Source organism: Zalophus californianus, chromosome 10, assembly GCF_009762305.2.
Source record: "Zalophus californianus isolate mZalCal1 chromosome 10, mZalCal1.pri.v2, whole genome shotgun sequence".
Lineage (NCBI taxonomy): Eukaryota > Metazoa > Chordata > Mammalia > Carnivora > Otariidae > Zalophus > Zalophus californianus.
Window position 1 is genome coordinate 29,323,762 of NC_045604.1, and position 24,449 is coordinate 29,348,210.

The 24,449-nt window shown below is 57.8% G+C and overlaps 1 protein-coding gene across 4 annotated transcripts in view; it reads left to right on the forward strand.

Moving 5' to 3' along the window:
* The window catches only part of KIF21B (kinesin family member 21B), a 50,284-nt gene extending 29,640 nt beyond the window's left edge, over nucleotides 1-20,644 (forward strand). Inside the window, exons 21-36 of one of the 4 annotated variants that reach the window (XR_003523230.2) lie at nucleotides 2-103; nucleotides 3,327-3,492; nucleotides 3,696-3,747; nucleotides 3,936-3,993; nucleotides 4,728-4,933; nucleotides 5,012-5,086; nucleotides 6,844-6,957; nucleotides 8,647-8,685; nucleotides 10,632-10,768; nucleotides 11,701-11,881; nucleotides 13,068-13,232; nucleotides 13,574-13,691; nucleotides 14,521-14,691; nucleotides 15,222-15,421; nucleotides 15,925-16,108; nucleotides 16,542-20,644. Coding sequence is in view for 2 of the 4 variants with exons in the window: in XM_027612795.2 (XP_027468596.1) it covers nucleotides 2-103; nucleotides 3,327-3,492; nucleotides 3,696-3,747; nucleotides 3,936-3,993; nucleotides 4,728-4,933; nucleotides 5,012-5,086; nucleotides 6,844-6,957; nucleotides 8,647-8,685; nucleotides 10,632-10,768; nucleotides 11,701-11,881; nucleotides 13,068-13,232; nucleotides 13,574-13,691; nucleotides 14,521-14,691; nucleotides 15,222-15,421; nucleotides 16,542-16,596 (1,839 nt within the window). In the remaining 2 variants the exon portion in view is untranslated. The remainder of the gene's footprint in view (nucleotide 1; nucleotides 104-3,326; nucleotides 3,493-3,695; nucleotides 3,748-3,935; nucleotides 3,994-4,727; nucleotides 4,934-5,011; nucleotides 5,087-6,843; nucleotides 6,958-8,646; nucleotides 8,686-10,631; nucleotides 10,769-11,700; nucleotides 11,882-13,067; nucleotides 13,233-13,573; nucleotides 13,692-14,520; nucleotides 14,692-15,221; nucleotides 15,422-15,924; nucleotides 16,109-16,541) is intronic. The other 3 variants (XR_003523231.2, XM_027612795.2, XM_027612796.2) reach the window with 3 other exon arrangements.
* The last annotated feature ends 3,805 nt before the right edge of the window (nucleotides 20,645-24,449 follow it).

Sequence of the window (24,449 nt, forward strand, 5' to 3'; positions counted from 1 at the left end):
GGAGGAACTGGACTCCACGGACACATCCGTGGTCATCAGCTCCTGCTCCCTGGCTGAAGCCCGCCTCCTGCTGGACAACTTCCTCAAGGCATCCATCGACAAGGTGGGCCAGCAGCTCACCTCCTGGGGTGGGGGTCAGGGGCCTGCAGTCACAGGCGCCTCTGTCCTCTCCCCTCCTGGGGAAGCCCACGGGCCTGGCTCCTGACCACGTCACTTACAGGCCAGAGCAAGTTGCCTCACCTCCCAGCCTCTGATTCCGAAGCTCTAAAGCTGGGGCAGTGACAATAAGCTCCTCGCTTGCTCTCGCAAGGTGATGCATGCCAGGGGCTTTGCACGGTGCCTGTCACATAGCAGGGCCTCCCTTAGAAGTGACCCTATGTGTCTGGTCCAGGCCCGTCCCCAGCAGGGCTCGAGTGTGTTAGAGAAGTGTGTATGTTGGGGCTGGGGCAGTGGGAAACAGACAGACCACGTTCCACTCAGGAAGGTTTACACTGGAACCTCGGATGTCCCTTGGCATGTCCTGGGCTCCTGTCCTCTCTCCCTGACAGCTGGCCAGAGGATGTGCCACCTTCCTGCTGGGGCCTGTGGTCTCTGGGGACAGACACCACACAGCATGCACGCAGCGTAACTCTGGCAAGGGGGCTGGGGAGACTCACTTCCTGTCCTCAGGAAGCTCCAGCTGTACTCTGTGTTACAGGGGACTGTGTTAGTCTGTCTGTTAGCGCTATTGTGACAAAGTACCACAGACTGGGGGTCCAAACGGCACAGATTGATTTTCTCAGTTCCGAGCTAGAAGTCCAAGATTAAGGTATCGGCAGGACTGGTTGCTTCTGAGGCCTTTCTCCTTGGTTTGTAAATGACTGCCTCTCACTTCATGCTGTGTTCCCTCTGTGTGTGCCTGTGTCCTAACTTCTTCTGAGGCCACCAGTGATATTGGATTAAACACCCCACTTTAGCATAATTACCTCTTTCAAGACCCTATCTCCAAATACAGTCACATTCTGAGGTACTGGGGGTTAGAGTGTCAACATAGGAATTTGGGAGGGTGGGGACACAGTTCATCCCATAACAAGGAAGTGTAGCCTAAGGCAACCTCCACTAACATGTGGACGTGAGGAAAGTTAAGGAGGGTGGGGGCCAAGTCTCTGGTCTGGGGCAGGTTCGAGGGTGATGTCGGGGAGTTAGCCCGGCTCTGGGGCAGGTTCGAGGGTGATGTGTGGGAGTTAGCCCGGCTCTGGGGCAGGTTCAAGGGTGATGTCGGGGAGTTAGCCCGGTTCTGGGGCAGGTTCGAGGATGATGTGTGGGAGTTAGCCCGGCTCTGGGGCAGGTTCGAGGGTGATGCCAGGGAGTTAGCCCAATGCCAGGGAGTTAGCCCAATACCGGGGAGTTAGCCTGCCTCTGGGGCAGGTTTGAGGGTGATGTCGGGGAGTTATCCCAGCTCTGGGGCAGGTTCAAGGGTGATGCCGGGGAGTTAGCCCGATGCTGGGGAGTTAGCCTGGCTCTGGGGCAGGTTCGAGGGTGATGCCGGGGAGTTAGCCCGGCTCTGGGGCAGGTTTGAGGGTGATGTGTGGGAGTTAGCCCGGCTCTGGGACAGGTTCGAGGGTGACGTTGGGGAGTTAGCCTGGCTCTGGGACAGGTTCGAGGGTGACGTTGGGGAGTTAGCCCGGCTCTGGGACAGGTTCGAGGGTGACGTTGGGGAGTTAGCCCGGCTCTGGGACTGGTTCGAGGGTGACGTTGGGGAGTTAGCCCGGCTCTGGGGCAGGTTCGAGGGTGATGTTGGGGAGTTAGCCTGGCTCTAGGGCAGGTTCAAGGGTGATGCCGGGGAGTTAGCCCAGCTCTGGGGCAGGTTCGAGGGTGATGCCGGGGAGTTAGCCCGATGCCGGGGAGTTAGCCGGCTCTGGGGCTGGTTCGAGGGTGATGTCGGGGAGTTAGCCCGGCTCTGGGGCAGGTTCGAGGGTGATGCCGGGGAGTTAGCCCGGCTCTGGGTCAGGTTCGAGGGTGATGCCAGGGAGTTAGCCCGATGCCGGGGAGTTAGCCGGCTCTGGGGCTAGTTCGAGGGTGATGTCGGGGAGTTAGCCCGGCTCTGGGGCAGGTTCGAGGGTGAGGTCGAGCAGTTAGCCCGGCTCTGGGGCAGGTTCGAGGGTGATGTCGGGCAGTTAGCCTGGCTCTGGGGCAGGTTCGAGGGTGATGTGTGGGAGTTAGCCCGGCTCTGGGGCTGGTTCAAGGGTGATGTCGGGGAGTTAGCCCGGCTCTGGGGCAGGTTCGAGGGTGATGTCGGGCAGTTAGCCTGGCTCTGGGGCAGGTTCGAGGGTGATGTGTGGGAGTTAGCCCGGCTCTGGGGTAGGCTCAAGGGTGATGTTGGGGAGTTAGCCTGGCTCTAGGGCATGTTCAAGGGTGATGCCGGGGAGTTAGCCCGGCTCTGGGGCAGGTTCGAGGGTGATGCCGGGGAGTTAGCCCGATGCCGGGGAGTTAGCCGGCTCTGGGGCAGGTTCGAGGGTGATGTCGGGCAGTTAGCCTGGCTCTGGGGCAGGTTCGAGGGTGATGTGTGGGAGTTAGCCCGGCTCTGGGGTAGGTTCAAGGGTGATGTTGGGGAGTTAGCCTGGCTCTAGGGCATGTTCAAGGGTGATGCCGGGGAGTTAGCCCAGCTCTGGGGCAGGTTCGAGGGTGATGCCGGGGAGTTAGCCCGATGCCGGGGAGTTAGCCGGCTCTGGGGCAGGTTCGAGGGTGATGTCGGGCAGTTAGCCTGGCTCTGGGGCAGGTTCGAGGGTGATGTTGGGCAGTTAGCCTGGCTCTGGGGCAGGTTCGAGGGTGATGTGTGGGAGTTAGCCCGGCTCTGGGGTAGGTTCAAGGGTGATGTTGGGGAGTTAGCCCAGCTCTGGGGCAGGTTCGAGGGTGATGTCGGGCAGTTAGCCTGGCTCTGGGGCAGGTTCGAGGGTGATGTGTGGGAGTTAGCTCGGCTCTGGGGTAGGTTCAAGGGTGATGTTGGGGAGTTAGCCTGGCTCTAGGGCAGGTTCAAGGGTGATGCCGGGGAGTTAGCCCGGCTCTGGGGCAGGTTCGAGGGTGATGCCGGGGAGTTAGCCCGATGCCGGGGAGTTAGCCGGCTCTGGGGCAGGTTCGAGGGTGATGTCGGGCAGTTAGCCTGGCTCTGGGGCAGGTTCGAGGGTGATGTGTGGGAGTTAGCCCAGCTCTGGGGCTGGTTTGAGGGTGATGTTGGGGAGGGGCACCCCCCAGGGTGTCTCAGGAGCAGGTTCTGTGAGGGTGGTGATGTGGGTGTTCACAATCCCAGGTTGGGGAGGGTGACCTCAGGCCTGGCTCTCTGCCCACAGGGGCTACAGGTGGCACAGAAGGAGGCCCAGATCCGGCTGCTGGAGGGACGGCTGAGGCAGACAGACATAGCAGGTTCTTCTCAGAACCACCTGCTCCTGGATGCCCTCCGAGAGAAGGCGGAGGCACACCCAGAGCTGCAGGCCCTCATCTACAATGTGCAGCAGGGTATGGTGGCTGTGGGCAAAGGCCTCGAGGCTTCTGGGTTCTCCCAGTGCTCCCTAGCTCCAATCCCTGGGAGGACCCTCCCCTCCCCAGAACTCCCTCCGGAGCCCCAAGCTGATGCCAGTGGATGAGATGTGGGAGGAGGCCACCCCCTCTCCCCTCACTCTGTTGGGGCCTCTCAACACTCCTCCCTCCTCCCTCCCCAGAGAATGGCTACGCCAGCACGGATGAGGAGATCTCAGAGTTCTCTGAGGGGAGGTGAGTTTCCAAGGCGAGAGGGAGAGGTCAGCTCACACAGCATGAACCTGGGGCTGGGGGTGGCGGGTTGCCATAGGGTCCCAGGGCTAAGCCTAGATCTGGGGGCTCTTTGAAACCCACAAGTCTGAGGCTCAGAGAGCCAGAGCATAGGCTCTCAGGATCCTGAACTCCCTTTGCTTCTTCCTTAGCTTCTCCCAGTCATTCACCATGAAAGGTTCCACCAGCCATGATGATTTCAAGTTCAAGGTGAGTACCATGGGAAGGCAGATGGTAGGCTGCAACAGGGCCAGTCTCCCCACAGCCTGGTCTCCACCTTCCTGTGCCTCTGCCCTCACCTCCCAGCCCTGACCCGATATTGCCTCCATCTGGGATGGAGGTGCCCTGGTTGGAATTGGGAGGTGTCCAGATATGTAGCCGGTTATAACCCATTCTTTTTGAGGTGTGTGGAAGGTGGGAGAAATGGCTGGAGTCACTGCCTAGTGATGTCACCAGAGCCAGAGGCCCTGCTTTCAAAAATCTCCCCATTCCCCACCTAAGACTCCACCTTGTGCTCTGGGTCAAAGACTAAGTCTAGACCTTTAGTTATTCTGCATGCGGATTACTGATCCAACAGTATGGGAGTCAACACTGGGGTAGTTCACCCGCCAACGAGGGATCAGTTATTAGTCTGAACTAAGAAACAGGATTTATTAAACGGAGAAGGGTTGGGGGGAACAGTGAATTGTGCATAGTTTTTGGATAAACTGATTAGGTGGTGACCAGCAAAGAGGTCAGTCTGAGCATTCTGTGTGTGCAGAATCTGAATAAGGGCAGTAAAACCCTTTTAGTTGCTTTGGCTTCCCTAGAAGCCTCGAGAGAGGGTCTCTGGGTGCTATTCCCCTGGATCTTCCATCAGTGGTTCTACCACAGGCCAAGAGGCATTATTCCCGGCCCCCTTTATGTTTGGGCAAGTTGGTTCACCGTAGTCCTTCCATTCCCAGGGTGAGCCCAAGCTGTCTGCCCAAATGAAGGCTGTGTCAGCCGAGTGCCTGGGTCCCCCGCTGGATATCTCCACCAAGAACATCACCAAGTCCCTGGCCTCCCTTGTTGAGATCAAAGAGAACGGAGTAGGCTTCTCCATCCGAGACCCCTACTACCGGGACAAGGTCTCGCGCACTATCAGCCTGCCGACCAGAGGCAGTACTTTGTAAGGAGGGGAGCTGGGGGTGTGGGTCAGGGTGGGCAGGAAGTCAGATCTGGGCCTCACAGGACCCTTCTGTTCTAGCCCCCGGCAGTCTCGAGGCACAGAGACATCCCCTCTGACCCGAAGAAAGTCTTATGACCGAGGGCAGCCCATCAGGTGAGAGCATGTTTCCGAACCTACACCAGAGTCACGGCCATCCTGGGGTGCATGAGTCGCTGTGATGTTCTACTCTGGAGGTCATCGGGCCTACTTTAATCTGGGCCAGTATCACTAAGTCATTCCGCTCCCCGCAGTGATCCCTTCCCCATCTTGTCAGACGTGGACTCAGGAAATATAATCTCCATAAGCACCTTGAACTGGATGGCTAAGCCCACTGCCAAAAACTGTTGGCTGATGTGGGCTCAATGTTGGTGGCTTTGTAGTGGCTTAAACTAGTCATCGTGCTGATGTGCTTCAGCTCCTTTTCATGACCAGGGGTCCTTGGGAGGCCTCAGCCCTTTCTAAGTTCTTGTCGTGTGAGAAGAGTGTAGACGTTTAAAGAAAAACCAGGAGATGATTGCAGAACAGTGGACAAGTCTCTAATTGGTCAGCCACACATAGGACCGGGACCCACAGAGCTTCTTCAGATCACCAGATGCCTGCTAGGGTCATCTGGTCCATGCACTTAATTTTCAGAGAGGTTCGATGGCTTTCTCCAGGTCCCACAACTAAGTAATAACAGAGCAGGGGCTCAAGATGACCTCTTGCCACCTGACCTGGTGGGAGGCAGGAGGACTTGCTCAGGCTCCCAGGCCTCCTTCCTATCCGAAGCCTGGGCAGATGCCCATGCCAGTGGCTTGCAGTGGGGGCCTTTGGTGGGGAGGAGTTGCGTAGATATCTGTATACTTGGGGCCTCGTAGACCATCACTTCACCCATGAACTGAGAGAACACACTTCAGCTGCAGTCTGAGGGACTTAGGCCAAACTCATGAAGACTCTTCAAAGGAAGGGAAGATTTAGGCCACACCTGACGACAGCTTTCCAAAGAGAGGGATGTTGTGCTATTGGAATGGGGTGGTACAATGAAGTCTTCAACTCTTCCCTGTTGATACAGTGAATCCTCAGTATTCACAGGACTTATGTTCTTATCAAGCCACCGGGAACGCTGAATTAGCAAATACGGAACCACTACTCCTGGGGAAATATGGGGTTAGGTTCCTGAGAGCTTCTGGTCACAACATTTCATCAGCCAATCAATACAGAACTTTGCTTTATGTGTGTTTCTGTTTAAAGGTACCTTAGGTAATATGTATTGTTGATTCATTAACATTGAACTCGTAGCCAGCAGCATCATAACTCACTCCTGAATAAAGCTTTTCTAACACACATTTTTTCTCCATAAGACACAGCACAGCCTTCATGTGCTTAGACACGTGCCAGACAGCCCTTCGGCACTCTGCTTTGGGGGCGTTTTAAACAGTGAATCACCAGTGAAAAGGACAAAAATGCAAAAAACATGGCCCTAAATAGACCACAGGAAGGCCACTTGTTGACAGCTGAGAGCAGGCGGGCAGAGGGTCGCCTCATTTGACCTCCGCTGGGAACGTGTGCATATGGGGACTTGGATTTTTCGCTGCTCTGCTCAATGTCTGGGAATGACCCCCAAAGCACTGTGAGAGTTAATTTGGGATTACTAATACACTGTAATGAGCAGGTGAATTCCCAAGTATGGCATCCATGACTAATGATGACAGGCTGTCTCCGAACAGTGTCCGGGAACTGAATCCGGAGCTAGGCTCTCGGATTGCTGCACAGCAGGCGCTGCCCTGTGGGCCTTCCAACCCCAGACAGAAGGTGGTGCTGGAAGCACTGTGTGGGTGTGAGCCTGTGGGGGTTTGCTCACTCACAGATGCTGCTCTGTCCCTGCTCACCAGGTCCACGGATGTGGGATTCACGCCGCCCTCGTCCCCTCCCACTCGGCCCCGCAACGACCGGAACGTCTTTTCTCGTCTCACCAGTAATCAGAGCCAAGGCTCAGCACTGGACAAGTAAGAGCCAGGACGGGCTGGGGAGGGTGTGGACGAGGTGGGCTGATCCTTGCCGCCGGCAGGGCTGGGGTAGCTGGGCAGCCCCTAACCACGCTGTCCCAGCCCCTCCGAGAGATGAGGCTCTGAAGCTCCCCTACGGGCATCTCTGCCCTTTCTGTTCTAACCGTGGACCCTTCCTTCCCCCCAGCATTCTGGGACCTCAGGAGAGAGCAAGAAGGAAGCCACAGGGATGGGGGGCAGGCAGGTGGGGATGTGCGTGCAGGTCAGGCCCCCCACAGAGACTCATTCACTGCGCCTTGAATCCTCCTCTGCTGCTTCTTTGACTCTTGGATTCTTCTCTGAAACCCCTTCCTTGAACTTCAGCCACTCCCTCCCTGCCGCAGATGCTCAGATGAGGCCCCAGGGGCCCTTCTGTCCCCGTAGAAAGGGACCCCCTATTGCCTTTGTGCGGCAGGGTCGGCCCAGCTGTAAGTCCAGCTCCTGTCGGGCGGCTGTGACCACGGAGAGTACAGCGGGGGGTTAAGGGCAGTGCCGTGAATCCAGAAGGCACTTCGCTGTGCATCCTGCTTTCGTATATGTGATTCGTGTGGACTGCACATCAGCCATGAGAACTGTCTGCCCCATTTTACAGAAAAGGAAATGAGGCTTAAAGAGGCCCAAGGACATTCATTCACCTAGAAATTGGAGGACTTGGGCCCAGAACCCGGGGCTTCTGACCTGCTCCATCATACATTCCTAACAGTGGGACTCTGCCTTGGGAGAGGGGGTATCCTAGCCTCCATATGCTCCCCTCCATGTTCCCTACACTCTGCACCCCTCTCTGGCCCTCTCCCACTCTCTGCAGCATCCGAGAGGGCTCCTCTCTTGGCTCCCTAAACGTTTCTCTACCCTGGCAGGGAGGAGGGGTGCAGTGCTGTTGTTCCGGGGACCCTAGGCTAGAAAGTGCCAGTTCCTGCACCTGGCACCTGACATCATCCCTTCCCCACAGAGACATCTCTGGCTGGGTCAAAATACTTCTCCCTCCCCAGACCCACCTTGGCTCAGTTCCCATTTCAGGAAGAGGGTACCAAACCTGGACCCTGCCAACCAGGGCACCGCCCGCCCATCATATGTTTGCAATCAATAGGTCCCTTTTCTGGAAGCATTGAGGTGGGACTCTGGCCCTTCCGGCCTGGTGGTCCTCTCCAGTGGGCCAGGTCTTGGGGCCCATGTGTGGTGCAGGCCCAGCTCCTAGGTATAGCCCAGTGGGCTTGCTGGGGACAGTCCCTGAGGAATGGCTGGAAGGAGCCAGCTCCCAGGGAGAAGCAGGAGCAAGCATGGCTTCCTTCGGCCTCAGGCATGTAGGAGCATTGCTGGGGCAGGGCAGGGTGCCCCCAGCTCGTACGATGGGGCAGCCAGGGGCTTGGAACCAGCCAACGGCCCATGAACTGAGACGTCTCTCCGGAGTGTGGGGCTGGCACTCCCACATCTCCCGTGGTCCCCTCCTCACTCCTACCCTGGTAGCCGAGGGACACCCGCCCCTCCCCACCTCCTCTCCTGCTGTCCCTTAGCGCCCTGACCCTCTGCGTCTCCCTGCTGCCCCCAAAGAGAATAACCTGCCCTCTGACCTCCCACGCTGCTGCTGCCTCTGCCGTCCCTTTGTGTGTTTTCCTCTCTCCCCTAATCCAGCTAATTTTCTGCCCTCCCCAGGTCTGATGACAGCGACTCCTCTTTGTCGGAGGTCCTGAGGTACACACAGAATGTCTCCCGTGTTGGCTCCCCAGCTCTCACTCTCTACTCCCCCCTCTCTGCCTCTTGCTGCACAGCCCCTCCCGCCTGCACACCCGAGTCCTCAGCATGCGGCCCTCCTCCCTGGCCTGCCTCCCCCACCACCCCCCCCCCCCGCCGTGGTTCCTCCCTCTCAGGGTCGCTGCGTGGCCTCACACTGGCCGCGTGGCCTCACACTGGCCAGGCCTGGCTGGAGCTGGGTGCTTGGGGAGGGGTGCACAGTTGCTTGCCACAGGCGCTGTTCTCTTCTTGTCACCTGGGCAGGGAGGGGGAGAGCATGGGAGCCTAGGGTGGGCTGGGGCTGGGACTGAACTCTGCGGAGGGCTTGGGGTGCGGGGCAGGGGTGCAGACAAGCCTGGGGGCCTACAGGGCCCAGCTGGCTGGGTGCTGGTGGCTGCATCCTTGTGACTTGCTCAGCTTGTGCCGGTCAGGTGTGCTTTTTCAGCTCCTCTGGGAGGAGCATCAAGGGGGGCGGGCCTGCTGCCCACATCCCCCGGGGCATATGGCCCAGGAGCGCCAGGAGACCTCCTCCCTTCCCAGCTTTTGGGATGGCCAGAGGACAGTTTCCCCAGCTACCCCAGCACAGCACTCCACAACAAGGAGTGGGTCAGTGCTGGGCTCAGAGCTGCCTCCAGCTCGCCCACGGTGCCCACTGTTCACCGCGCCTCCTGGCCTGGCTGTTGACATTTTTGCAAACCTGCCTGTGTGCAGCAAGGCTTCGCCAGCACCAGAAGCTAGCCAGCCTCCCAGCCTCTGTCAGGGAGGAGGGTTATCCTGGTGATGTACTTCCCACAGCAGTCCGGGCTCTTTCCACCGCCACACCGCAGGGTCAGAAGCGGGGAGCTGGGGCAGCTTGGGGGTGGGTCACTTGCGTGTGACATCTAGCTGACTGCTGGCCTGGCAGGGGGCCTGGCTGCGTCCGTGGGGGCTGTGAGAGCACCTCGGGTGGGACACTGGTCATTTCAGTAGACCAGAGGCCACAGAATCAGTGTCAGGAACAGCATTCTCTTTGGGAAAGAACTAGAACATAGTTTCAGACCTGCACATAATTTGGCCAGGGCCTCATTCCAAAAGACCCTCACTGAGAAAAGATCATTCCCCAGAACCTCCAGGAGGCCGATGTAACGCAGTCCTCCTGCTCGCTGAGGACAAGCCTCGTTCTCCCTCCCAGAGTGTTCATGGGAAGCGAGGAAGTGCTTTCCCAGGTGCATATGGCCTCATTCCCTAGGGGACCCTGGACATCCCTAACTCAGAGCTGAGCTGGGGGCCCCTAAAGGGACTTGGGCCTTTGTAAGTGACAGTCACAGGTCTGACCGTGCAGGTCCCGAGGGGGCTTACGGGTTGCGGGGAGTGTACGTGTGTGTCTCTGCCGGGAAGGGGCCAGCCCCAGAAGAAGTCGCCAACAGATGGATACACTGGCACGGAGGGGCTGGGAGGCTGACAGCCTGAGCATTCTCCCTCCCCGCACCCCTCGCCTCGCCCATCCATCGCAGCAGCTGGGAGGAACCAGGGCAGCTGCAGGAGCCAGTCCAGCCCTCGGGGCTCTGCCCTGCCTGGCTGGGGCCTGCGGGCACTTAGGGCTCGGGGTCTGGGTCAGGCAGGCATCAGATGGGAACCTCCACCACTCCCCCTCCGACCCCCCAGGCAGGGCCCGTGTCTCCTTCTTGCTGCCCGCAGCTTGCCCCCCCAGGCATGCTCAGGGCAGCGACTGACAGGCCCTCCCCCACCAGCACAGCCTATTCCCAGCTCTCAGGCATCGATGGCATTGGGCTGGAGTCTCTGGAGTCTCCTTCGTTAGGCCTTAGTCCCCTGTTGGTTCTGTCCCGCTCTTACCTGCGTACTTCACTCAACCTGGCCTCAGTCTCCCTGGCTGACAGGTGCGCCCTTTCTCCCTCTCTCCTGGGAAGGGGCATCATCATCCCCGTTGGAGGAGCCAAGGGTGCGAGGACAGCCCCACTGCAGTGCGTCTCCATGGCCGAGGGCCACACCAAGCCCATCCTCTGCCTGGATGCCACAGACGAGCTACTGTTTACAGGATCCAAAGGTAGGTAGAACCCAGACTGGCCAGGTAAGGTTAGGGTCTCAACCATCCCTGCTTCCTGTGCCAGCGTGGGCTGTGAACACAAAAACACAGCCCCCTATGAGCTGAGGATGTGGGGTCAGCTTGTCTACTTGTCTCATGTCTCCTACCTTGGCTCAAGGCTCCCCATCTTGGGTGCCCCTGACCAAGTCTTCCCTCGTAGCTGACCCTGGTGGCCCCATCCAGCACTTCCTTCCAAACCTCCCTCAGAAACTTCAGGAAGCTTTTCAGGTGCCCTGCCTTGTCTGCTCATCCCAGTACCCCAACACTACTACCCCCCCACCTACATACACCCCAGCACTTCCAACTAAGAAATCCCTATGATCTTGGCAGCAGGACCCCACAAAGTCATGATTACTTAATCTCAGCAACAAAATCAGAAACATTTTATCAGTGGAAAAGATAGCTCTACAGTAGACATGCTACTAGAAAGACAATCATTATCTTTATTTGCATGGTGAGAGGGGGCCGAGTTGTTAATCTGGATGTGATTGATCGATTCCAAGTTTTCCCCATAAGATGTGCTTGCCATTTGTTCGTTAATTTTGTCAGCTATTAGCAATTGTAGGAGGAGACACCAGAAGCTGAAGAATTTCATTTTAGCCCAGGGCACCTTGGCAACAAACACAGAACTCTGGTGTTTGTACAGAGTTTGCTTGAGAAAGCCTGGTCTAAAGTTCTGACTGACCCCTCTCCTGAGGTTCTCTGTGTGCATGCGCACCACGTGAGCATGCCCGGGCACATCTGTGTCTCCCTCAGACCTAGGGCTCCTCCCCCTAGATGTCTCTGGACCATGTCCCCCAACCGCCACAGTCCCTGTGTAGGGGAACATGCGCGACCTGGCCCCTGCTAACTGGCATCGGCCCTCCCCATGGTTCGCTCCCTGTCCCTCGCAGACCGCAGCTGTAAGATGTGGAACTTGGTCACGGGCCAGGAGATCGCGGCCCTAAAGGGCCACCCCAACAACGTGGTGTCCATCAAGTACTGCAGTCACTCCGGGCTTGTGTTCTCCGTGTCTACCTCCTACATCAAGGTGTGGGACATCCGGGACTCGACCAAGTGCATTCGGACCCTCACGTAGGTACTCCCCGAGCTGGCTCTCAGTGGTGGGCTGTGTACCAATGCCCAACCCAGGTGACCCGCTCAGTCCAGTCCAGTCCGGCTACACAGGCACAGAGGCCCTTATGGGACTCGACCTGACTCTGAGGGACAAGGTGGGGTCCCTGGGCTGGGGGACAGCATCTGGGGCAGCAGCTTGGGTGAGCCTTTGGCCTGCTTGCCTCCCCCCCCCCCCCCGCCCGCCCCTGCTTCATCTCAGCCTCCCGGGCTCTGGCCCTGGGCTATGCTGGGTATCTCCCCATGAGTCCAAACGGGGAGCTGGGAACCAGCGAGGGGCCAGCAGGCAGCGACAGACTCCGAAGCCGCACTGGTCACCTGTCTGCGTAAATGGGCCACTCGAGCCGGTTCTCATCCCTCACCCTGACAGTCTCAGGCGGACGGACATGTGGGGGACGGAAGTGAGACCAGGGCCCCTGCAGAATGAAACTGTTTCCTAGCAGGACCCATGCTTCATCCTGATGTTTCCATGATAAACGATCACGGATAAACCAACTTGATCCTCAAAAAAGAGTAAACACCGGGGATTTTGAGGGCGGTGAAATTCCTCTGACACTCTAATGGTGGATATGGGTCACTACGCATTTGTCCAGACCCATGGAGCATACAGCATGAGCGAGCCCCCACGTCACCTGTGGCCCACAGTGATGATGACGTGTCAGGGTGGGCTCACCAGCTGTAACAAACGCCCCCCTCTGGTGGGGATGGTGTTGGGGGGGGAGGCTGTGTGTGGGGAGGGGGCAGGGCAATAGAGGAAACCGGCCCCTCAGTTTTGCTGTGATCCTATAACTGCTCTAAAAAAGTAGTCTTTTATTTTTAAAAAACAAAAGAAGCAGAGTAAACAGAATGGGTATTATCACCTCTTTCTACAGAGGAGGAAACTGGGACTCAGAGAGATTAAGTGGTTTCCACAAGCCCAGCTCAGGGACAGGGACTTTTCTGCTGGCCATGTGGCGCTATCTCCCTTGATCTCTCCCTCGTCAGACCAGAAATTTCCAGGAGGAGTTTCACTCCCCTCTGTCAGTCAGGGAAGGCTTCCTGGAAAAACTGGGGTATCAGGCCTGGCCTGAGAGAGGTTTGATTGCTTTACTGACCTGTGTGGATGGACTGCTTTGATCTCTGACCTTGCCGTCCTTGCTTGCGGCAGGTCCTCGGGCCAGGTGACCTCCGGGGACGCCTGTGCCGCCACATCCACCCGCGCTATCACCAGTGCTCAGGGGGAGCACCAGATCAACCAGATCGCCCTCAGCCCTTCAGGCACCATGCTCTACGCTGCCTCGGGCAACGCCGTCCGCATCTGGGAGCTCAGCAGGTCAGGGGACACGTGTGGCGCCACGGAGGGCTTGGCGTGGCTACAGGGGGGTCCGTGGGTCTCCGCTGTGGATGCCGTCCGTTGAGGCTGGCAGAATCCCGTGCTCCTGTTTCCGCCTGCTGTTGGGCTTGGGTGCCGGCTCTGGGATACCGCACCCTTGTCTTCCAAGGCCCCTGGGACGCCGGGCAGCTGATGTCTTGGTCCTTGGTCTTGCGTCGAGGGGGGCAGAGTGCCCTGACCGGACCAACTCATTCCAGGGCAGACCTCCCCCACCAGCCCCCACAAGCCACGGTTCCCCCTGATCTGTGTCCCCTCACCAGCTGGGCCTCTCCCCATTGCAGGTTCCAGCCGGTTGGCAAGCTGACTGGCCACATCGGCCCTGTGATGTGCCTGACCGTCACCCAGACCGCCAGCCAGCATGACCTGGTGGTGACCGGCTCCAAGGACCACTACGTTAAGGTACCTGAGAAGGCCTCCTCCCTCTGAGGTCTGGGGGGGCGGGGCGGGCATTCTCTGCGTTCCTCCTACCCTCCTCCACCCCTTCCCTCTGGGGCCTTGGGAGCCCTCAGGAAAAATAATGAGACTTCGAGGGATTTATGCTAAAGAAATCACCCCAAAGAAGCAAGGAGGTGTGTGTGTGCAGAAAGTAGATTGCAGCGATATTTTGTAAGTGGTGCAGAATTGAAAATAATCTAAATGTCTAAGGGCAAATAGCAGTCACGTCAATTAGGGAAAACCCACTGAGCAGGTTGCAGTGCATCGACTGAACTGAGAAAATGCGAACAAAACAAAGGATAGCAAACAACACTAATTCCGTTTGCTCCCCGATTATGTCATTGCAAACCACATGGACACAGTCAGAAACTGGGAAGTAGAGAAACAGAGGGTGGTTGGTATGATAATGTTTGTGTTTCAAGTACAAGTAATATTATATTAATTTAAAAATAAAAGCAATTGAAAAGGAGGTTCACACCCCAAACCTACCTTTCTCCATATGAGCTGCATGTTGAGCTGTGGGGTCACCCCCTGCATTAACTTGTTAAGCCAGTCTGCCCCAGTCCCCTTAGGAAGGGTCAAGACCCAAGCCTTCAGAGTCCTCTATCCCCAGAAGCAGTGCCCCTCCAGGAGCCCTCTCCTGCTGGAGAAGCTCCTCTCCCCCAGGCCCGGGGCTACCAGCCTGGGTCAGGCCGCTGGGTCCGCCGGCTCCTGGGGACCACCGTGCTGTGTGTGGCCCTGGTGCTCCCCCCTTCTCTCTCAGGCTCTCCCTACCAGTCTTTTCCTCCCGCAGATGTTCGAGTTGGGTGAGTGTGTGACGGGCACCATTGGCCCCACCCACAACTTTGAACCCCCGCACTATGATGGCATCGAGTGTCTTGCCATCCAGGGAGATGTCCTATTCAGTGGCTCCCGGGACAATGGCATCAAGAAGTGGGACCTGGAGCAGCAGGAGCTCATCCAGGTGCGGTGGGCGGGAGGGGAGGGGTGGGCTAGGGTAAGGCCATTCCCCAGTGCAGGCAGGGACTTGGGGACCTAGGGTCTTGGGCCAGAGCTCCCCCAGCCTGCCTATTCTCCACCCTCTTCCGCTTTGTGTCCATTCCCCTGCAGCCTCCCCTGTACTCTCCCGTATGCAGCTGCTTTCTGGAAAGGGGCTGCTTTTAGCCCCCAGGTTTGAACTCGAAAGCTCAGCCACTCACTGTGTTCCCTTTCCTGGAGCGTTTACCCCTGCGAGGACTGAAGGGTTCTCCACCAGTGCAGGATCTTAGGTTTGCCTCGGAGTAGGAGACCAAAGGACCTCTCTCTGGGCCCCTGCAGTCCCCAGCGTGGGCCCGCCCAGCCCACCTCCTGGACAGTGCTCTGCCAGTCTGCCTGCCCAGGGACCCCAGAGGCAGAGGGGAGCCTGGTAGCTGCCTTTCTTGTGCGCAGTGTCCCCTGCCAGCCCCGCCCTCCCAGCACTGTCCCCAGGCCTCACTGGCTCTGCTCCTCCCACAGCAAATCCCCAATGCACACAAGGACTGGGTGTGTGCCCTGGCCTTTGTCCCGGGCCGCCCCATGCTGCTGAGCGCCTGCCGTGCGGGCGTCATCAAGGTCTGGAACGTGGATAATTTCACGCCCATTGGCGAGATCAGGGGCCACGACAGCCCCATCAATGCCATCTGCACCAACGCCAAGCACATCTTCACTGCTTCCAGGTGGGTGTCAGGCAGAGAGGTCTGTGTGTGTCCCCCGCCCCTCTCCCTGGTGTGGGCAGAGCAGGCCGGGGGGCCTTGGGGCCCCTGCAGTTGTCCCAACAGGCTCGGCTCATGGAGTAGACCCCTCGGCGCCTGCTAGCCTGCGCTAGTCCTGTAGGAGTGCCCGCCAGGGGCCAGGGAGCAGGAAGGTGCCGGGCCCCGGGTCAGGACTCACCCACCTGTCTGCAGGCCTTTCCTGCCCCTCCCACCGCCGCCCCCCGCCCCGCCCCCGTCCACGTATCTCAGACCACAGAGCAGCCCTGCCCCCCCTCCGGACCCGCCTCTCTCCGGCCCCAGCTCGGGTCCCCATCCAGGGGACGCCCAGGCCTCTGCCCCACGGGGGAGCTCCTCAGAGGGGTCTCTTCTTTTTCCTTCACATCCGACCATATCCCTTCTCTCCTCCCTTTCCCTCCCCATCTCCTCCTGCCTCTCCTCTGTGCCTCTCTGCCTCTCTCCCCCAACAGTGACTGCCGGGTAAAGGTGTGGAATTACGTCCCCGGACTCACCCCCTGCCTTCCTCGCCGAGTCCTGGCCATAAAGGGCCGAGCCACCACCCTGCCCTGACCCTCCCCTCCCGCCTCCTCTGTTATTCTCCCCTCTTTCCTCTTCCCTCTCTTTCTCCACTTCGGTCTGAGCTGCTTCTCAACGGTATGAGATTATTTTACTCCCCCTCCCCTCCTCTCCCTCACGCCCTGCCTGGCCCGGACTGAATGCCCCGCCTGCCGCTCTTCCTCCCGCCCTCCTCTTCCGAGCATGACCAGCGGGACAAACCCCCAGGAGAGGGGTGCCAGGTGGCAGAAGGCAGAGGGGGGAGCGTCCAGGCCTGGACAAAACAAAACAGCACCAACGAAAACCCACGACGAGAATGCTGTGGGGACTTTAAGACCACAGGCCCTCTCCCTCTGCCCAGCGGCCAGCCACCCCCCCACCCCTGCAGTCTGCCCTCATCCTCAGCAATGCTTGCCCCTGGGCCCCAGCCACATTCGGGGAGCTTGGAGCATCTGGCCCATCCTTTACTTTGGGGGTAGCCAGCCGGGCCCACTTTAAGAGCTGACCAGTCCCTCTCTGTCCTCCACCCCAGTGACCTGACAGTGAAGTTCTGGAGCGTGCGGCGGTTACCTGGTGGCCCACCCTAGGAGCACACAGCGGTCCTCACCCTGGCTGTCTTTCAGAGGATGGCCCCCAGACCCTCGGCCCCCCGGCAGCCTGGACGGCACAGAAGGGAAGCTGTGGTTTGACGGGGCCAACTGCCCTGGGGACGGAGGGTTTGGGCCTCAGCTGTGGCCCCTCTCCTGCTCTCCTGCCTCTCCCTTGACCTTCCCATGGGATACTGTACCCCCTGCCTCCTGGGTTGGGGTGGGGGGAGAGAGGTTGGGGAGGAATTTAAGCTGTGAAGCCAAAGGGCATTTTCCCCGCTCACTTCTCCCCCTGCAGCCCCTCGGGCTCCCCTTGCCCTCCCCTCTGGCCACATCTTCTCCTTCTGAGCTGGCCATGCCCTTCCTTAAGCCTCTGGCCCGGTCGTAGGGACCTGCAGGGGAGGCGAGGCGTCCCCAGCCCCTGCCCTGCCCCTCCGATGAACAGGCCTCCCCTCTGCTATCCCCTAATCCAGCCTTTGGAGCCACTGCACCTGCCTCTGAGCCCAAAACGATAGTCCTCAGGTAACCATGGAAACCAGGTGTTGGCAGCTGGGCCCTGCAGCTGACCCTAAGCCCCTTGGCCACCAACAGCCATTCCCAGTTGACCCCAGCCATCCCTTGGGGTCCCTTTCTAATGGGGCCAAGGTAGAGCTGCTAGAAAAATTCTTTTGGGGAGATGGTCAGAAATACTTCAGCTATTTATTATTATTTTTTTTATTTTTACTTTTTGCTGTTGCCTCCTGGAAACTGACTTGAAGTTTCTCCCCAAATGTTCTTTCCCTCAGCACTCGGGGGCCAGGAATCCCAAAGGGAATCTGCCCAACCAGCCTTCCAGGGCCACCTCCTCTGTTCGCTTTGCAGCTCGGGCCCGTCCCCAGCATTGCCCCCAGGGACCATTCTAGTGCACCCCTGACCTCTAGGCTGCCTGATGCTTCAGTGCCTTCCTCCACCCCGGGGCCTGGCACCTATGCTGGGCAGCCTTACACCAGCCATGCCCGCGGGCACCACACGTGTCTTTGCACTCATGGGGTCCCGTGCCCGCTGCCCCCAGAAGGCAGGGGAGCTCCACCCCACAGCCCAGGGCCAGGGCCCCCCCCCCCCCATTCCCAGAGTCCTGTGTGGGCCAAGTAGGAAGCAGCTCAGAGAATTGTGTCTACCAGGATGGCTTGGTGAGGCTGGCCCAGCCCCCTCCCCAGCTCACCTGTATTTTCACCACAACAGGGCCGGGAGTCCTTCCGGCCTCTTTCTCTCTGGTTTTTCAGGAGACACATTTTCAAGCCTTAAAGCTGGCATGGGGCAAGAGGCCCTCCCGTTTTAGATTAGCGGCGAAGAAGGAATTCATTGAGTTTCTTTTTTGCCATGGGGCTGTGGACTCAGGGCCCTGGGATGTGGTTAAATCCGTGTTCTAGCGCCCCCTGTTGGGGAAATTCTGAATTTACAGGGCCGGGCCTCGGGAGGAGTCCCAGGACATCCCCTTGCCCCAACCTATCCACAGTGTTTTTCCAATGCTTAACTGGTCCTGTGCTTCCTGTCCTCGGTCTGGTAGCCAGGAGCCCCAACTCTGTTCTGAGATATGCAGTGACTTTTAGACCTTCCAGAGGTAGCTCTGGGTTTGTCCTCTGTGCCTCTGCCTTTTTGGCCAGGGGATTGGAGCCCCCCCGTGTGGCCCCAGTGTGGCACACAGGGCAGAGGAGGATGTCCTAGCAGCGAAAGGGAAAAACACCTGCTGGGGCCTGAGTGCCCAGCCCTGCTTCCCCCCTGTTCTGAGCAGCCCCTGCTGGCCCTGGCGGTGGAGTCTGGGTAAGCTGATGTGTGCAGGAAGCACGCATTCTGGAATACTGGCCTCCTGGAGCCTAGGACAGTCAGTCTGCGATGGCTGGAAATCCCTCCTCCTTCAGCCGGCCCAGGGGGGGCCCGGCCGCTCCCTCGGCCACGTGGAAGCAAGCGTCTCTTCCCCTCCCCATCCTTCTCCCCACCTGATCAGAAAGCTTCAACCTTGCAACCTGTAAGACTCTGTCTGCATGACTGTTTACAAACCGTAGAAACACAAAAGACTGCGCTGCCCCCATGGGTCGGCGCTGCCCCAGCCCGGGGAACGGTACTGTAGCTGCAAGGCCCGTTCTTGCGCGAGATGTGACCTTACGGCCTGCGAGAGGTGCTCAGCATCATTGCCCACTTTCTGCTGTTTCTGATGGGTCAGCTACCTCATGGCAGGCCGGCTCTGCTGTCCTGGCGAGTATCATTGACTCTAAACTTGAAGTCCCTCGGGAGCCCTGAGCCCTTCCAAAAGCTGTGCTCCAAGAGTGTTGGAGTCTCTGCCTACTCCTTCAGGGATGTCCAAGGTACATAGTTAGGGGGCAGGCCCCCAGCATCCTAAAGGTTGGAAGCACAAAATGGTTGTGATTTGAGCACAAATAGCAAGGCTTGTGGCAGGTGGCCTGGGCAGACCTGGGTCCAGGGGGCTCATCCCAGCTTGGTTCTGTCCACAGTTAGACCGAGTATGCCCAGGTCTGGGAGGGCGTTTCCTCGCTCAGACCAGGGCTCAGCCCATGACTTGCCCTGATACTGGAGGGTTCGTCATACTACTTACTTTTCTTTGCCCATCTGCAGACTTGAGCCAGGGCCAACGCCGGCCCGGCCACATCAGAAGGCGAGGGCCCAGGCGTTAGCTCCCTCTCTCGACCCCACACCCCCCAAGTCTTTAAATGCCTGAGCCCAGGCTGGGTCCCAGCCCTACTGGGCCTAAGGAGCCCAGAGCCACATTCCCTGTCCCCAGGGCTGAGCCCCCCCTTGAATGCTTTTGAAGCTGACTGCCTGTGGCCCTGCTCAGCACAGTCCCCGGCCGGGCTCTGTTCTCAGTATTAATCAGTTCAGTGTTCGCTCTCCTGTGAGTAGCTGATCGCTCCACGACAGCCAGAATTCCCCAAGGTAGCACCTGGAGTTGCCTTTGGAGATGGCCAAGGAAGAGGAAAGGCACACCCAGGCCTTTGAGGTGGTCAGGGTGCCTCTGTGGGTTTGGGAAGGGACATCTGCGGGTCTGGGAGTGGTCTCCCTACCCCTCCACCATCACTACAGCTCCAACCCTCTCTTGTTTGGCCCTGCTGCCCACCTGGGGCAGTGTCGCCTGGGCAGAGGGCAGTTTAAAGCACAAAACCGCCGTAGGGAAGACCGTGGCTGGGACTTTCCCACGACACCCAGTGTGGCAGAGACGTGGGCAGGCTGTGGCTGTGAAGTTAGAAATGCTCTCTTCCCTCATGTAGACCACCCCAACTCTCGGGGGCATCCTCTGATGCGGTCTGGGCCAGGCGTGGGCACAGCCCCCGGCCTGTTCAGCCCCGGCCTGAGCCCAGCATCTTCACCATCACGTTTGTGGGGGCAGGGCCTGCCCTGCAAGAGCAGTGAGTTTCTTCCCACCCAGCGGCTCGAACGTGTGGCATCTGCCCGTTTGCCATCCCAAACAGGAAACTGCTTACCGCTGTCTTAGCTTAGCCCAGAATCCTGGCCCAGCCTCAGGAGCCAGGGCATGGCCAGTGGCCCCACCGGCCTTCCTGAGCCTGGCCTTACTCTCCTGGTTCCCAGGATCCCTCACAGCCCTCTTATGTGCACGGACAGAATCTACAAGGAAAATTCTGTTTTCTATGGCATCTTCATTCTAGCCCCCACGCCCTGCCCAGCCCCAGCACTCCGATGAGCCCCCAACCCTTAGCATACTCTGGTCCAGGTTTTTGAACCCTTGTCCCGAGGGCTTTGCAGGGAAGTGGGAACTACTCCAAGAAGAGCCAAGGGTCAGAGAAGACCCCTGAAGTGAATCGGGGCCCCGCCCTGCCCACCAGCTCTTTTCTAGGGATCACCCCCTGCCCAGGCTGCAGGGTCTCGTGTGGCTTATGCCCTCCTCGCTATGCGGCTATAGCACAAGATGTATATATGTTTTGTACTTCTGCCGATGGTTGTACATAGTGTACGAAAGTTATTTAAGCCTCATGCTGTACATTTCTGTTCCTAGACTGGACGTGTGTGTTCTAAGAAGTTGTCATAAATAAAACCCGAATGACCGTTATCTGTTGTGGTGCGGCTCCTGAGAGCTGCCAGCTTTTGGCTGGTGGCCCTTCTCTGAGGTGGGAGGTTAGTGCTGGGGCAGGTGGGGTGGGCCCCTGGGGCTGGGGCCCAGCCTGATGAGAATCTTCTGGGCTGTGAGTTTGGGGCTTGCTCAATGAGAAAGCAGTGTTGAGAGTGTTGCATTCCCTGCAGACTCTCTCTGTTGTCCCCTGGGACGGGTACTTTAGCTGGAAGAGGGCACCAGCACTTAATGAGCACCCACTGTATTCCAGGCACTATTTCAGGTATCTTTCCTTGGATCTTCACTCCCTCTGTGTGATAGGTGGTGCTCTCATTTTCTGAAATGGGCAAAGCCTCAGAGAGGAAGTGACGTGTCCAGGATCAGTGCTAGTGAGGACTGTAACCCAGATCTGCCCGACCATAGCACCCATGTCCTTTCACGGACATAGCAAGTGCCTTTTCCAGAGCCTGGAGGACACCGTGCATGATGCATACCAGATATACTTCCTTCCCTTGCCACTTACGAAGAGAAGACAGAAATATGAAAAGTTCATAGAAAAAACAGCTCCACAGTGGTCTTGATTTTTGTTTCTAGATCAGTGCTTTTCCATCTTTAAAAACTCCTATTCCCTTTTTTTCCTAAGGCCCTAAAAATGCTGTCTCCGCCTATTAGTCTCATTATTTTCAACATAAAAGTAGGTCTAAGGGGATGCCAAGCAAAACCGTAATGTGCTCTTCCCCCCAGAAGACACGGGATTGTTCCTGGACAACTGAGCTACTCTCATGCTCATAACTCAGTATATTTGACCTGGTGCTACTGTTTTTCAGGAATCCGTGGCTCCCATATAATTTTAGATTGCACTTCATCCAGAATTCACTGTGTCTCCGAGGCCTCGTGGCGCCAGTGAACCAATGTTAGCTCTGCATGCAAGTGTCCAGTTTGTCAGGTTTCACTCTCGAGAAAACATTTTTAATAAAAGTTTGATTGAGATATAATTCCCATACCATAAAGCCCACCCTCTTTTCTGTCTTAGGCTAATGATCTCATTCTGGTTATTTCCATATTCCCTCCCAGTGCCTTGTGGTGACAGATGCTGAACAGACACTGAATGAGTACATGAATGAGTGAAGGAAGTAAGGAAAGAATAGGCATGTTTGGAGGTGGTGAGTTATGAAATGTCACTAAATAACGAAGTTTTCCTGTACGGAGTTGTCACCTTCCCTTTCGATAACCACAGCTCACATCCCTCAACTCCCAGAGATTCTGGCCTATCCCTGGGCATCGTGGCCTCTGGGGGACCATCTGCGTCTTTATCACCAGCCAAGACCATCTTGGAAGCTTTACTTTCTGGTTTTTGTAAGGTGAACACAATAGGGTCTCTCTGCTGTGTTTTCCAAATACGAAACCAAGTTGCTCTGTCAACCTACACAGTCCTTGCTGCTTATCTAGACCTACAGCTATTGGCTGTTGACAGGTGACCCAGCCGGTGAATTCTGTGGGTCTGTAGGAGGCAGACGTCATCGTGGGTTGGAGGTGGGAGGCTTCCCGGGGGAGGTTCCACCCAAGAGGCTCCTGGTCCTCAAACAGAAGGGTGTTAGCAAGTGAAAGGGGACCCTGAGCTGCAGAGGGGGGACACAGGTGGGCAGAATTGCCCTGATCTCCCCCGAGGCCCTCCAGCAGGTGCTGGAACCTCCCCGCCCTGGGAAGCAGGTGTGGCTTCTGAGGGCGGTTGTTTTTGGCTGGCTGAGCCTTGCCCACGCCGCTCTCCATGCCCCACCCTCCCGCCTGGTCTGGTCCCACCCTTCCTCTCCACAGGTCCTTTTACGTAGGATCCCACCCTACAGACAGAGCCCACTGTTGACCACGAGACGTGACAGCTGGGCGTGGCCAGCTGCAGGCCTGTGGGGGTGTGGGTAAAAACCAGAAAATAGAGGCCCAGGAGCTGTTGACCTTATCAGGAGCCCGGCCCTGGGACGGACTCCAGCCAACTGGTTCTACCTTGCAACTGTGCCCCTCCCCTTCCCTGCAGAGGGTTTGCCATAGAAGGTGGCCTTTCCAAACTCAGGTCACCCTGAAGATGCCAAAGCGCTGAGGGGTAGGGAGGCAGGAACACCAGGTGAAAGGATCTTGTTCTTTTGTCCTTTCGTGGGATTTGGTTTTCCCCCCAAATTATAAGAGTGGTATCTACTTATTAAAGGAAATTTGGAAACCAAACAGTGTGAAGGAGAGAAATACTATTTAGGTTGTACCAGCACCTCTCAGAATTTGATGGGAGTGATTTTTTTTTTTAAAGATTTTATTTATTTATTTGACAGAGAGACAGGGAGAGCGTGAGCACAAGCAGGGGGAGTGGGGGAGGGAGAAGAAGGCTCCCCGCTGAGCAGGGAGCCCGATGCGGGGCTTGATGCCAGGACCCTGGGATCATGACCTGAGCCGAAGGCAGACACTTAACGACTGAGCCACCCAGGCGCCCCTGATGGGAGTCATTTAATTGTCAACCTGGGTGGCATCATCAAGGATGGTTTTTTCCAACCCTCTCAGTTTACAGGTGAGAGGAACTGAGGCCCAGAGGAGCCAACAGACTTGGCCATGATCCTACCGGGACAGAGATTCCTTCCCCCCATGTGGTCTCTTCCCATCGTGCCTCTTAAACTTGGCTTGACCAGCCTGAGGGGGGCGGTGATGGGGGGGCACCAGAACAGTCTCTGAAGTGGGCCCTCTCCTGACAGATGGACCTGACTGTGCTTCGGAGGGCAGGGAAGGGAACATGAGTGCACCACTGTCTTGTGCTTTCCTCACTCACCTCCATCTGTAAAGGGGTCCGCTCGTGGCGGACCCAGAGGCCAGGCCAAGGCCCGTGCGTGAGAAGAGCCTCCCGGCCAATGCAGACATCCGTGTGGGCTTTAACGCTGCCTGCCACTGAGGTTTGCGAGTGGGACCAGGTGACACCAGCGGCTGCACCCAGGTGGAGATAGCACTGCGAGGAGCGTGGCCGCCGCAGAGAGGGAGGCAGGTGGCAGTGGGCAGGATGAGCGAGGGGAGAACTCCACATGTCCCTGGGGGCTTGCATGCAGGCGGCAGAGGCTGGGCACTGCAGGGCAAGAACCCGAGCTCCGTCCAAGTTCGAGCAGGTTTGACCATGGGGGAGCCTACATTTTAGGACATTGGTCACTGCCCCTGTCCCCAGAGGGGCCTGGCTGACTGAAGGTCAGGTGACTTCAGAAGCGGGTGGGGGGTGGGCGGTGGCGTAGGAGCCGCAAATGACCCTGCTTAGACCTGAGGATAAACTTCCCAGACTGGGGGCGCCTGGGTGGCTCAGTTGGTTAAGCGACTGCCTTCGGCTCAGGTCATGATTCTGGAGTCCCAAGATTGAGTCCTGCATCGGGCTCCCTACTCGGCAGGGAGTCTGCTTCTCCCTCTGACCCTCTTCCCTCTCATGCTCTCTCTCATTCTCTCTCTCTCAAATAAATAAATAAAATCTTAAAAAAAAAAAAAAAAAACTTCCCAGACTGTGGGAAGGCCCTGGGTTAGACAGGTCCCGGGGAGATGGTCCTCAGCCAGCTCAGCCGTTGGAGTAGGAGGAGGAAACATCTGGCTCTCTAGATACACGGTGGCCGAGCTTCTGATGTCACCTGGGCTGTGGTTTGGGCTGCGCAAAAGGACAGCCACGCCAGTGTTTTTACAGAGCCGCCCTGTTCGTGACGGGTGGTAGCCAAACTCTCTGATCTCCCGGGATATTTTATGAGCTGCCTAATGCCCTTTGGTAAATCACTGCCCTGCTTAAACCTGCCAGAGG